The following is a 14,402-nucleotide window of genomic DNA, read 5'->3' as shown; positions in this document are numbered from 1 at the left end:
AGTGCCTACATTATTTGATTTTGAAGCACTATTGAATAATTAAAAATGTAGGGTAGGTATGTTTGATGCTACAGACAAATAAAGAAAAAACTTTAAAAGAATTTTGTTTTTCTCAGTGCCTCGTTTTCCTTATTTTACTACAAAACTGCAAAGTTCAATAAAAGTTGTTGAATGAACTATCATCTTAATTGCAGTGGTTTTTATTACTACAAGAAAAAGGAGTGGTGTGTGTGCATTTCATATGTAACATATAAATACAGCTCTACCAGTTTAATAGTAGCTTCAGTAAAACATCCTGAATGTTAGATGTTCGTGTCAAGTCTGCTCATCACCCACTTTAGGCCATTTATTGAACTAAAGGTAACAAAGGGAATTGCAGTCAACTCCAGTGATGTTATCTTGTCTGCTGGTTTCTTCCCGCTTGGAAATGTGAGGGAAGAAGTGCAGAGGACTGCCTTACTGGAGCACGCAAGCTGATTTTACATCATAGAAATGTTGTGTTTTCTTTACATTTCATTCAAAATAGCAGATGAGGCTCCTTTATAATGTTGAAATGAGGACTGCATGTATTTTTACATGTTCAAAATAGTAGGGAGTAAGCAGAAAGCAATGTAAGGGGTAGCAGAAAGGACAAACTTTGATGCAACAAGTAACTGTAAATGTTCTAAGGTATTTGCTGAGACATTCTTAATATTGTCTCAAACGCTGAGATTTTACTGGTGGCCTGGGTGGAAAATATCCTTTGAAAGTCCAAAGAAATTGTTTCAGACCTCTGTGTTCTCATATACCACCACACCAGAACATCTCCACAATATTTCAGCTCTCTAGTGCATGTCTGAAAGCAGCCTAAAAGATTTCCTTTCTAATTTAAAGATAAAAAAATAAAAAGACAGGCACTTTTGATCTGAGTTTTTAATCTGATTCTTCAACACTTGGACAAACTCTTGGTTTAAATCGTGCTGACCCGTTAAGACACCCCTCCTCCCAATGCTTTCTCCTAACATATGTACAGCTAAAGCCTTGAAGGGACAAAAGGACAAGGAGTGACAACACATCATAGGCACGGTCCCCTGTTATTTCTAGGACAGTGGACACTGCACACTGACCCGAAAGTGACCCCATCACCCCCACCTTAAACAACTTTATTCAGCCTCAGCTATACCATATGACACCAGATTGTCGCTTTAAGTTACACTGGTACATATCTGTTTAATTCTTATCTAGTGTGTCAGCCTTGAACATTTCAATATGCCGCCCCCCTGGACCAAGAGGAAGCATTTACTCCTCCACCAAAGGGTCTGAATTATAAAGAACAGCTATACTTTTCCTTATAACCATCCATCTTCAGAACCAGACAACCCACCCTGACCCAACCTGTCCACTTCAGCCCTCCCTACCCCAAACCAATCCACCTCCCACTCAGACTCAAGACCCACCACATGGTCATTGATGAAAGAGGCCCTCCTCCAGAAATCAAATGAGCTGGAAGGACATCAAGCGGCCAACTTGCCCCAGCCTCAGTGCTCCTTAGTCAGGCCAGCGCTTGGGTCTCGCCCACCCTTCTCTGCCACCATCATCCAAGCTTCCACAGCTCCATTCTGTGAGCCTGTGAAGGGGGAGGTTAATGAAGCATGGGGAGGGAATTACACTAACGTTAACCGGCAGATGTCCTATATTGTGCCTAGCTACAATAAACAATATGGCTGCCTCTGGTGAATTTGCATCAGAAAAGGAGGTGAACTCAGAAAGCCATGTTTTGACTGCTTCTTGCAGTGGGCTGACTACTTTTTTCTCCTGGTCTTTCTGGTTTTTTTCAGGGTCAAATCTGTTGCCTTTCTGTTTGATTTTTGTTTCATCCTGGCCAAGTTGTGTGTGGGGCTTTTGGTTGAAGTCCTTCCAACCGAAGAAAGTTGTTGATCTCTCTCACTTTCTCTCTCCCCCTCTCTTTCTACTGAAATCACCTATGGGTAACATATCCCTTTAGCAAAAAGTTATCTTTAACTTCATACCAGTATTAGTATTTTTTTGCTACTGTGGTTATGTTGATGCTTCCCTAATGGCTACACTCGTGTGTCAGTTCTGATCGCAACTGATACTATAGAGAAGGCCAAAGAGGCCAAGATTGTCAGTGTCCAAGAGTCACACTTTTGAGATAATTAGTGTTTACTAGGAAATGCTGTTGAAAGGAAGCACTGTGAAATGACTATTTAAAGCAGAGAGGAACTGATGGGTGGGGAAATGCTATTGTGTCAGCCCCCCACAACACAAACACACACACACACACAAAATGACCAACTGCCTGCCTCCGTCCTCTGGCTCTGTCTGTCTGCTGCCCTCCTTTGTAGGTCATGGCTGGATGGAGATGTAGAAAGGAAGGTCTGTTTATGCATCCTGTCCTTGGTCAGAGGGCACCTACACACACATGCTTGCACACACACTCATGCACCCTTACCCATGCTGAGGTGTGCACACAAATGGACACAGTGTGTTACTTTTTTTTTTTTTTTTTTTTTTTTTGTAACCAGCACAGGGGTTTTTTGGTTTTGTGTATGGAGACGCACTCACATCTCTCCTAGTCTCCATAGTATTGTGAGAGGTGGCCTTTCTCTTCTTCTATGGCCAGCACAGCAGCCAGCCCTGCGCCATTTGCTAATGTTTTCTGCTTGAGTGCACAGACCCCCTTTGACTCACACACCAGCTGGTAGGCCACTGAAAAGGGCTGTGGGCTCAGGTCCATGTCACTTGTGGGGTTTTGTTGGAGATTTTTGGGGTGGTTTTAAGGACTTGTAGAGAGGGGAGTATCAGTTTTATAGAGAGAAAGAGATGCAACTAATCTTTGTTTTAACTTTGCAAACGCTTCTTCCTTGTCTCGCTCTAAACATTGTCATCTGACCGACACAAAGATTAATAAATAAATGGCACAAATAATTTAAGCATTAGCTCTGCCAAAACTACACAGCCGCAATCTCTTGTTAAAACTTATTTGTGTACAGGTGTGGGGCCTATTAGAGAGTATATCAATTTGAAAAGAACAAGTCTTGGCCGGTTTTGACTTGGTTCATTCTTGCTCACAACAGTTTACTTTTGCTAGTGAATCAAATGCAGCACCTGCACCGTAGCCATTTCTGGGGTCCACTTTGTGGGCATATAAAAAAAAAAAGCAAGTGCAGTTAACTAAAGCTGGACAGCTGCTGAGTAACAGGGATCTGCGCCTGTACAAAGCAGGGGCCTCTTTCAGCTTCTATCATTTGTGTGTGTGTGTGTGTGTCAGTTATCAAACATCTGCCACAGTCAACAAGAAAAGACACAGGCCTTCTCTTGTTAACTCCCTCCGTACCACTACATCTCTGTTTATCTGCTGAACTTCTCACTGCAGGGTATTGTCATTCAGGCCTTTTGTTGTTTGGTCTGACTGAGAAAGAAAATCAGATTGTTAGAGGTGCAGGTTGTGAAGCCATCTGTCTTATATAATCAAATTCATCAGGTCAAACTGAATCATTTTGAACTGCAAATGAAAAAAGTAAACAAGCCACAAACATCTGGTCTATGCCTTTTGCTCTGATTTTCATTCACCGGTGTCATGTTACATGTTACTAACAGGCAACTGTATATGTACATGTGAGACATGGATCATAATCTTAAAAGTAGATTACCTTTTTTTGAAGTTCATTGTTTTTATCTTTGACCTTGTGAGGTTCATTATCCACAGCTCTCTCCTTGCTGTTTCCATTTTGTCATATTACAGGATATGATGTACCAGCTGCTCCAGGGGCTGGACTTCCTGCACTCACACCGCGTGGTTCACCGTGACCTGAAGCCCCAAAACATCCTGGTCACCAGTGGAGGTCAGATCAAGTTGGCCGACTTTGGTTTAGCTCGTATCTACAGCTTCCAGATGGCGCTCACGTCTGTGGTGAGTTATGCAGCTCATACATCTGAACACAGCAGGGCTCAACATAAAAACTTCCTCACTGTGTGAGCACATAGTTTGTTAAATTTGGTTTGTTAAAGGGTTAATGTTTTGATAAGGGAGGTGTTCCCTGACTGTGACACCATGTAGAGTTTTGGCCCTGATGCCAACAAACCTCAACTGCACCTGTCTACTTCACTTCTTTGCATCTTTGTCTTTATTTAAAATCTTTAATCAAAAAGAAAAAAAAATCTGTATTGCACTCAAGTTTATAAGTAATGCATAATAAACTCTAGATTTTGCACAATTATACTGAATAACTGATGGAGAAAGTGCACTCGGTAGCAGGATCTTTGTTAAAAATATGTGTGGACAACTCACTCGCTCACAGCCTTTTTGATAGATGCACACACACTGCCTTCAACTTCCCTCCCATCTCCAGGGACTTGGATGAAAAGAAACTAATGTGCTGTCGCGGGCACTTACAGGGCATCAGCGGGTAGCTCGGGAGAAGTGCGCCAAATGATCTCTGTGTAAAGTGAGAGCCAACCCCCACCAGCCACCCCTCTCCATGGCCTGTCTCAGGAATCCCTCAGTGGCTGTCACAGAGAGGGATGGAACAGACAAGGAGAGACAGACACCCCTCCCTCCCCACTGTCGGTACTTTGATGTCCAACTATTGAGCTCTGATAACCAGATAATATAGAGAAGGGAGACTGAAAGGAATCTTTAGAAGAGGTTGAAATAAGGAGACATGAGACTTTTAAGGTCAATATAGGTGACAACAGCAGCTCAGAACCCCCTCTTTTTTGTGTATAGTAGCCTATCTTATTCATCGCAGTATGTGGAAGTCATTAATACGGTGGCTGGGAAGTGCAAAACAATATATCGAGTGAAACACTTTTACATTTTCTTGAATAGAAATTTACATCCAGTGAAACACCTTTACAAGTTTACCAAAACTCAATTACAAAGATAAGTGTTACATCAAAATCTGTGATCCATCAGAATCTGTGACTACATGGGGGCGATAGAGTACATTTCTCTGCATGTACGTCTTAGAATACGAGCAAAGTCTTGAACACTTTTATTAAAAACACATTTTTGATAGCTATTAGAATGCGTTACTTTACTGTACCTGCATTATAATGAGCTCAGACTTCAATAAAAGCATTTTCAAGACTGTTCGTCTTTTAAGACGTAAGTGCAGAGGGATCCCTGCAGTCACAGATTCTGATGGGTCACAGATTTTGGTGAAACACCTATCTTTGTTTTTCACTTGAATGAATTTTCAATTTCTGACTATTTATTTTTTATGAAAATCTGGATTATTTTTCATTGGTTATCAGCAGACTCAGCCCTCCCTCTGCAGTAGAACGGTGTTTGTCTGAAAGCACTAACACATGTACAGTGAAGTGAGCCGTCACTCATGCCTGCAGTTTAGCTGTGCATATAACCACAGTGAGAAATGTTGCTCTCTTTGAAATGCAGAAGACAACTTCAGCCCACAAACTCTCATTAAGAAACGACCTACATCAGGGGAATTATTTCCACAGTGGATCCTGTATGATGAGGATCCAGATGGAAAGAGATCACGGATGTAGTTGTGCTGCATGTCTCTATGCAAGATACGAAGCCATTTATACAATGGAAAAGTAATGATATTTACTTTTTGTTGCTGTCATTCATTCATATAAATAAATATTTCTTATTAAGTTTAATATTTTTAAAAGGAAAAGGAAAAAATAGATTAAAATTGGAAATCAGATTTGGTTTGAAAAGGCTTGTGCCTCATATTATGCCAATTTGGAAAAACTCACTATAACTCAAGTCAGGTTCACCCACTTGTGCAGCATCTGTTCATGGTAAGAAAACAATCCTGGAGAAAGAGCGCCAACTCTACTTTTTCTCTGGGTATCAGAATATTTGACAATGTTATTTCACTGCATATCAACTAAAGCTGAGATATACAATACTAGTGAAAGTTTTGGACACAGCTATCCATCAAATGTGAATGGGACCAAACTTTTGACTGGTACTGTATACAAAACTGGGGGGAAAAAAAGAAACATGTATGTAATATGTTGTAGCAACATGTGTATTATGACATAAAAGATCTATTAAAGGAAGTCACTAATTGTTGAGCAGGATGGGGAAATAAACTTTTTGCTTTCATAACTTAAGCAACTATGCACATTCATGTACAAAATGTCTGAAATTTCCACCACATGGCCAGTTGCAGTCATTTATTTCCAGCAGACTAAAGAAATTACTAAAAAAGGAGACTATGTGAATTTGTAAATGGATCTAAAGCATAGTAACCTGGATCAGATGGTGCATGTTTGTGTAATGTATGAAATGAATGAGCGACATGAGTCATGCAAGAAAGTTTCAGTCTTTATCAGTTTGATGCAACTCTGGCTGTTTAAAATGTTCTGTGCATCAAATGAAATACAAAGCAGTCATGACTGTTAAATGCAGAAACTTTATCCAGGCTACGTTGTTATTTAATTAAGAGTTTTTATAGTTAGCCGACAAATCTTTCAAAGTCAGCATGAACAAGTTAGAGTAATTCTCTGTTTGGATTACCTATTGTCTTCTACACACATGGTTTTCATATAACAATAATAACAATAATAATATAACAGTTCACAGGCTAGTTAAACCTTGGATAGATATCCCAAACTTGGCAACGTGTCTGACTGAGTCAGTTTGTACAAGGAAGTAAGTTATAAAAGAAGTTCTAAGGATGCAATTATTAAGGAATCCTCCATATAAATGTATCAAAGTGATCCCTACCTGCATGTTTTTGTTTGTGAAACTCAGAGATGTGACATTTCCAAGTTAAAAGTGACATCAAGAGAGATGTGACTTAATTAAATCTCTGTTGGTTGTTCAACTATAAGGCTGCAGTCCAGGGCGCCCAGCTACCCAGACAAGGACGATCACGGCAACTGCAATTTAACCAACATATCACTTGAAGATCGTTTAACGTTGTACACTTATTTACATAAAGATGTATTCATCAGTAAAAGAGCAGTTCTAGCAGTTTGGCCAGATTGTAACTACTTGAGTTTCAAAGATATCTTTTTTAGTAGTTTTTTTTTTTTTTTTTTTTTTTTTTTTTGGCTTTTATTTTGACAAATGATAGCAATCCGTTAACTTCTCTGTAATATTATCAGGAGTCATTTTTGTGATTAAGATAAGGATTTCCTCCGTTAATTTCTATGATTTCTCTTCTTGATTGATAATAATTCACATCTAAAGTGCAGAGAAAACATACTTCACTGTAGAATTTGCATAGTGTTACACAATATTCGGTATATGGAGTTTCACTGGAGGTTTCGTTGTCTTTTTGCGTCTTTTTTGACTAGACGGGGACACTTTCTGTTGAGGGTTGAGTCCCTAATGGGAAATTCACCTTTAGTTTAAAGTGAAATAAGTCACTTAAATTACCCACGAACATAACACAGAACATTGAATGGGGTTTTGCATACACATTCACACACTCATTTCCTTCCTCGGTTTTACGTCTTGGGCCACAAAAATGAGATGGACCGTGGGTGTGTGTGTGTCTGTGTGTGTGCGAGTCACAGCAAAGCTCTGCAACGTGAGCACGGGATCTTCAGTTCCAGATGAATGTTCCTGTGTCTGGAATCCCCCTATCAGCCTGACAAACACACACACTCACACAATTTCTATTCACCCATTCATTGTTTCCGCTTGCTAATAAAAGAGCATAATATACACTGTGTGCAGTGCACTGTACACAAATACACAGCGTTTAAGAGGATCTTCCCCTTTGCCCAACAGACCAACAGTTACTTGTTTAGTCACCTAATGCCACCGTTACTGGCAGGCAGATGGGCTTTGGAGAACTGCTGTTGCTTAAGCGAACAGGGTGATTTTTCTCACTTTCAAAGTGATTCATTTAGTGCTTGTAGAATGACACGATGGCTGAAGGGAGCATTTGCATAAAGCTATCAAAGAGTCCCCCTCGCAACTTTTTTTTTTCCCAGTGCTGCTAACTGAAAGTAGCACTCTTCAACTTTCTGCTGATGAGCTACAAGCTTGCTCAGACTTCTCTTTTTGTACTGAACTTGCTTTCTTGCCTAGCAACATGTCGGAGCTGCGGATATGTCATTGACAAAATGTGCGGTCAGTGTTTGTATTAAAAGTTTGTGGTCAGTCTGGGTGCATGCACATCTGTGTGTGACTGATGGCTCCATCGGCATCACTCACCAATTATGTTGCACATTTTTCACTGTCTTTGAGAGGGGTGGAGGGGGAGGAAGAGGGAGGGAGACCACCCATCGGGTTGGTATGGGGGTCCAGATTAGGCAGTCCCTAAGGGACCGTTGCTTTGTTGATGGTTTTTATTGACCTCAGTCTGGCTACGGGCTCATTGTGCTACCTTGAGTGACGGGCAGATGGGAAAAGCTGATGGGTTAATCTGACATACCAGAAAAAAGTGCAGACGATTGTTTTTCCCTTTTTTTTTTTTTTTTTTTTTTTCTCTCACCCACTGAGCTCTTGTTTCTTTCAAAGCATTTTAGGGAAAAGTGTTTCTTTTGATCTCACTAGAATTAGAAATTTTAACCCATGGGTCTGCAGTGTGGCAAAGTTTTCTTAACACATAATTAAAAACACAGCTCTTTAACTTACAAACATTGGCATGAAGTTGGCACATTTGAACAAAGAGCCAAGTTTGTTTTCCCTTGAAAACGAGAGTAATGGACTGCATTCATATAGTAGACCACTCAAGCCACAATCACACCCACACTCATATGACACCTCTTTCAGCTCTTATAGCACTAGTAAACGTCTATATAGAAGTGTCAAAAAGATACGTCAATTTATTATGCTTCCTAAGCTATAGACGCCCCTCACCAAATAGAACCTCCCAAGTGGCCAAACCACATGTCTTATCGGGCTTATCTGTCCTGATTTCCACTCCACTAGCCAATTGTGAGCTGGAATATTTTTTGTGGTTCATATGCAATGTTCATTTGCATAATTTGATATCTGATGGGTAATAAGCATCAAAGGTTTGATGGCATCAGAAATGCCTTTGAAATCTGTTTTTCATATAAAAAAGGCAGCTTAATGAAGTTGTCAGTATTTATGCGCTTTCTCTACTGTTTCAATAAATTCTCAAGTTCTGTATATGAGTGAATAATGTGTTTAATAAATATAAAGGCCAGCACATTTCTGTAGGTCAGTGGTTCGTAATCTTTTTATATTAGAACACCTTAGAATAATTACGTTGCTTTTCAAGACCCCAGCTGTCAAAGACATGCATACATGTCTTTGCTTTATAAGATCTTTATCCAGGTTATTTTATATATACAGATCAAGCCATGTATGTCATTTCTCACTCTCAAATTTATTACTTTTACAAGTTTTTTTTTCCCCCTTTACAACAATCCGGCGAAACTTAACCCCGAGGTTTTAGAAGCAGTTCTAAAGACTATACAAAGTTCGAATGTTTACAGACAGCTGCAATAAACCTGTTCATTATACTTCTTGTGTCCATCTGGAAGACTACTTTCATACATGTGCTGCAGAGCTGCATCTACAAGGAGCTTTTGCTGTTCAGGTGTAGCAGACATACACTCTGACATTTAAAAAGCCTTCTTGGACCCTTCTGCCTGTGGAAAGTTTGATACCAACATTAGTAATTTATCATTAATAGCAAAGCAAATAGCAACCAGTCAGCAAAGGGAATCTCTTAATCTTTTTTTTTAAATAAAAGTTGTGAGAAAACCTCAAAAGAGCCCAGCTCTATTTAGGGGGACGTCGGCTGTTAAGATAGGAATCTTTGTGAAAACAATCCTGGATCTGGAGATGACAGAGGATTAGAAGTCAGGTAAGATGTTGTTTTCCAAAGATAACCTCCTCTGGGCTGACCATGGGAGGTCTTTCTAACACCAGCCACAACATTGGCAACTATTGTAATACAAGACTGGCTGGATGGTCTCATGAAACTCATTAGTTTACACTCCCATGCATGTCATGCGCATGTCGTTGCCTGTCAAATTGGATTTGGAAAACTGTAGGGGAATGCCACCAGACTTTTGTTTGCCATTGATGCTAGACTCTTGTGTTTTTTCTGGTTTCAAAGTGAAGAGAAACTGAGGTGTTGTCCTGGTTTACAGGAGATGAGATAAGCTTATTAGTGGTGAAAATGTTTTTCCTTTCTTCTCTTAGCTTGTGTCAAGTCTATTATTGAGTGACAGGAAAGCCCGAGGGAACTTTATGAGTCTTTAGGCCAAATCCTTTTAAGTTTTGAGTAGGAATAAGCTTACTTTGGTATTATCAAATGAACTGTAAGCGCTATGTAGTTTCTTGTAGATGGTCTAAACTGTTGCCGTCAGTGTTTCCTGTAAACTTTTGTCTGTGACTATGCAGAAGAAAGAAACTGTTACCTGATCAAAGGTATTTTCCCAACATTTCCCCCTAGTTCCCCATGCTCGTAGCCCTCCCACTGCTGTTACTAGAATAAGACACCCCTATCTCACACGACATTAAACAAACTGAAACCAGATTTCCTGTCTGCACTCAAACAGCAGACCGACTCTGCAACTCCAGAAAGGAAGCCTCATGCTATTGCATTTTCTCACCTGTGGTAGGACATGGTAGTGATATTAAAAATATCATGGATGCATTTTTAACCCCCACCCCCCTCTTTTGGCCCTTATAAAACATAAAGCCTTCTCAACAAATTCATCAGAAAATCTTTTTGAGAAAAACATTTTGCAGGTTAGCACAAAAAAAAAAAAAACAGATAGAACGGAAATTGTTGATGACAACCAAGGCTGAAGTGGACAGTCATGTGTGACTTTGTTCCAGACAATGTCTTTCTACTTTGGACAGACAGAAATAAAGGCAAGCAGGCAATGGCTGGGTGAAGGGGGGGGTTACCCTCACGCTGCACGCAGGAGAGCACGTGCAGCACACTCTGGGAATGTTTAGATATCTCCTCAAACGGCTCCACATGGGGAAAAAAAAGGAAAAGTCATCCTCAATGCTTGGACTGCAGCAAAGGGGCTGGCCCCAGCTTGACATAAGCGAACATGCTCACAGTTCAAACACATATATGATCAGGACTACGCTGCACATATACACAGTTTTAAATGAAGGTTTCTACACACTCACTCACTCATGCATCCCCTCACATGTGCAGTGCAGGTTGTTTTTCTTTTGTTGACTGTTAATGTGTCTAGAAGAGCAACACATCAACCCCACACACGTGCACACACACATACTTTTATACAATTCGTTCCACTATATTAATTGTTGGCAATGTCTTGGCAGTGCTCCAGGTGGGGAAAAGGGAATACTGATTGGAATGTGAGCTTTCCATGTGCACACTCGGTCACCTGGATATTACAGTCTGGTCTGTACTAGCAACAGAAAGAGGAATAAGAGTAAAAAAAAAAAAAAGAAAAAAAAATTACAGCATATATCAGGAATTTTCCAGCTAATGATGTGCGGATGTGGTAGCACTGGGGAGAGAGAGCCACTGACTGTGCTGCCTTTGTTTCGTTCACTGAGGGCCCCGTGCTGCATTCCTGTATGCTGTGCATACTTTGGCAACAGTTGCAGTGCCCTTTTTTTTCCTCTTTTACTGTATACAGTCTGTGCGCTGCTCTTGCACTTTTCTTTCTAGCCCCGTCGTTCTGCTGCTCCCCCCCGCAGCCTTTGTCTCAATCTACTTTTCCCACACATCTCCCTCCTAAATCCTTCTGTCTTTTCTTGGCACAGAGAAAAGGCATTGTGTGAATTTTGAGTTGTCTTTCTTTTTGCAGAAGAATTGAGAGAAAGAGGGAAAGTGAGAGAGTACTGAAATAATGGTGTTTACAACATGGCTGACTGCTGGGGCTTCGAAAGGGGCCTCTCTGGAGACACAACATCACAGCCTCTACTGTACTCTGCGTGCAGTTTTATGCTTATTATTAGGACATCCGCCCTGCCTCACCCTTATGTGGCTGGCCTATATACTCTGTATCCCTCTGAGATTTGCAGAGGAAGACTTTAATTTGTGATGGATTGCTCTCAGGAATGTAATCAAACTCAAGCTTAAGTTTCAAAGCATCGAACAGCTGATCCAATGCAGTGAGAATTAACTGCACTTTGTTCCATTTTGACTGCCCATCGCGCTTTTTTCAGTACCAGAAATCATTTTTGCATTTGAAGCACTTATCTGTGAATGTGGATCTGTGTGTAGTTGGTATGTGTCTGTGTGCAGTGCTGTTCTTTCATCCTTGGCTTCCTAAGTGAAAGGGAATGTAAACATAGGCCTCTAGCCAAACTCCATCAGACCCTTCGCCTCCAAAGCTGTGGCCCTAATCAACAGGTTTAGCTGAGCCCCCCCCCCCGAAATTGATGGGAAAGTGTCATGGGAGTCACAGTGAAAGAGATGACAGAAAATGTGATTCCCATAAGCACCACAATGAAGGACAATTGTTGCTTATTACAATTTAGGTCTCTTTAACTTCTTGTTAACAATTGCCCCATTGGGGACAAATAAAGGGGATTAGTTGTTTTGTGTTGGTTTGTGTGTGTGTGTGTCATTTCTTTTAGTGTGTGCATTGGAAATATCTGGGAACAATGTATCATTACCTTAGCATAAAGGAGGAAGCGGCTAAAGTGGCTTTATCTAATGTTTACAAAAGTTCAGGACCAGCACAATGTCTTGGAAGAGCTTTGGGTCATGTTTTTATATTTTCGAAGAGCTGCTTTAGCTCAAGCATATTGTCAGTATGTCTAACGTGAACGGCTATCCTAAAGATATTCCACCACATCTCCTGTGATAAGCCATCAACTGAGAACTCCAAAGTTTGTATTAGATCATTCTGTTTAGTCACTGTTTTGCTGTGTCAGACAGTTTCCTAAAAGATGCCTTGATAAATTTCCTTACATTTTCTTAAAACTATTCTGTCTCAGATTTTAGGGGCGGCATGGCTCAGTGGGTAGAGTGCTTGTCCTGTAACCCAAGGGTTGCCGGTTTGATCCCGGCCTGGAGAGCTCATGTTGAGGTGTCCCTGAGCAAGACACCGAATCCCTTCTTGCTCCTGAGGGGTCGTGGTTGAGCACTTTGCATGGCTTCCACCATCAGTGTGTGAATGGGTGAATGTGACGTATATGTAAAGCGCTTTGGATAAAAGCGCTATATATAAATAAATACGCTATAAGTCCAGACCATTTACCATTTTACTGGTTTGTACTTTTAAACATAGATGAAGATTCTGACAAATTTTAATTAATAATTACAACAAATGTAAATAAATGCTATTAAATTCTCTAATCCAAGCAGTCTGGCGGATCTGGTGTCTGTTTACAACAAATTAAAGTCCAAGTCGCAATGAACTGGCTTATTTAACATCAGGCACATGCTGCGGATAAGTTGCATACATTTGCAGATACCGATGACAAAAGCACTTGGCTATGAAACACATTCATCTAGGCAAAAGCAGGTGTCCAAGACCCATGCACATAACACGATGCATGCTCACATGCATGCGCCCTATTGTCATACAAGTCCATTGTAAATGCACAGTGCACTGGTAGCACAGGTCCGGATGTTGCAAAGCGGACGAGGTTGGAGGTCTGGCCTAGGAGGTCTAGAGGTCCTCTGGGGCAAGAGAAGCCATTTCCTCCCTCATGGGGAGAAGGAAAGAGAGAGCAACAGTGAGAACTGTGGAGGATGGTGGTGAGGGGGAGGATGCTCTCAGCAGAAAGGAATTCCCAGAATGTTGTCCTTTAATCTGGAGTCAGCCTCACACATTCTCTTTCTCTGTTTCCTTCACTTTTTTTTCTCATTTAGCTTTATCTGACTTCTTCTGGGTTTTCTGTTACAATGCCAAAGGGAAGAAGAGTGTCAGATAGAAGCATAGGCAGATTGAAAATGCAAAGCAGCCACCTTGAAAGCAAAACAATGTAACGCACTTTTTAAGGCTGACTCAATTTCTCTATCTGTGACTCATCCAATGTACTGTACGTTGGAATCTGTATCCTTTTTCTTGCCGCCCATGTAGAGGAGGGAGAACAGGAGTGGATAATGAAGCAGAACAGAGAATGAGAAGGGTGAGAAAGAGAGACTAAGGAAGTAGGAATGCAAACGTGGTCAGAAGAGCAGGAGGGGAAAGGACACAAAAAGGGAGTATTACAACCGGGGCAACGTCCTTTTGATTTTAAAGCAGGCATGTTATAATCATCCTGTGAAAACGGTTAAGTTTTGTTTAGGCTGTGACTCGGAGCATGTGTCTTATGTAAGAGTAATAACTTAGTAGAACAAACTAAACTCCATTTTTTAAATCGAAAGTATGATCAAAATTCATGCATATTATAGACTCTCGAGCTATTAAGTGTTGGCTGTATTTTTAATGGGGAGAAATAGAGAAATTTAAGTGTTTTATAATGAAGGAATAAGAGAGGAGAGAGAAGGGCGTAAAAAGGATTGCTGAGTGGAAAGCAGAGCCGACTGGAC

The 14,402-nt window shown here is 40.7% G+C and overlaps 1 protein-coding gene across 1 annotated transcript in view; it reads left to right on the top strand.

Annotated features, from left to right (window-relative positions):
* cdk6 (cyclin-dependent kinase 6) overlaps positions 1–14,402 on the top strand; it is a 40,573-nt gene that overhangs the window by 12,644 nt on the left and 13,527 nt on the right. Inside the window, exon 4 of the mRNA XM_042012117.1 lies at positions 3,746–3,913. Within this exon, the coding sequence (XP_041868051.1) occupies positions 3,746–3,913 (168 nt within the window). The remainder of the gene's footprint in view (positions 1–3,745; positions 3,914–14,402) is intronic.

Source organism: Melanotaenia boesemani, chromosome 17 (genome assembly GCF_017639745.1).
Source record: "Melanotaenia boesemani isolate fMelBoe1 chromosome 17, fMelBoe1.pri, whole genome shotgun sequence".
Classification (NCBI taxonomy): Eukaryota; Metazoa; Chordata; class Actinopteri; order Atheriniformes; family Melanotaeniidae; genus Melanotaenia; species Melanotaenia boesemani.
The sequence above is the reverse complement of the archived record's forward strand: the minus strand, read 5'-3'. Positions and strand labels throughout refer to the sequence as shown.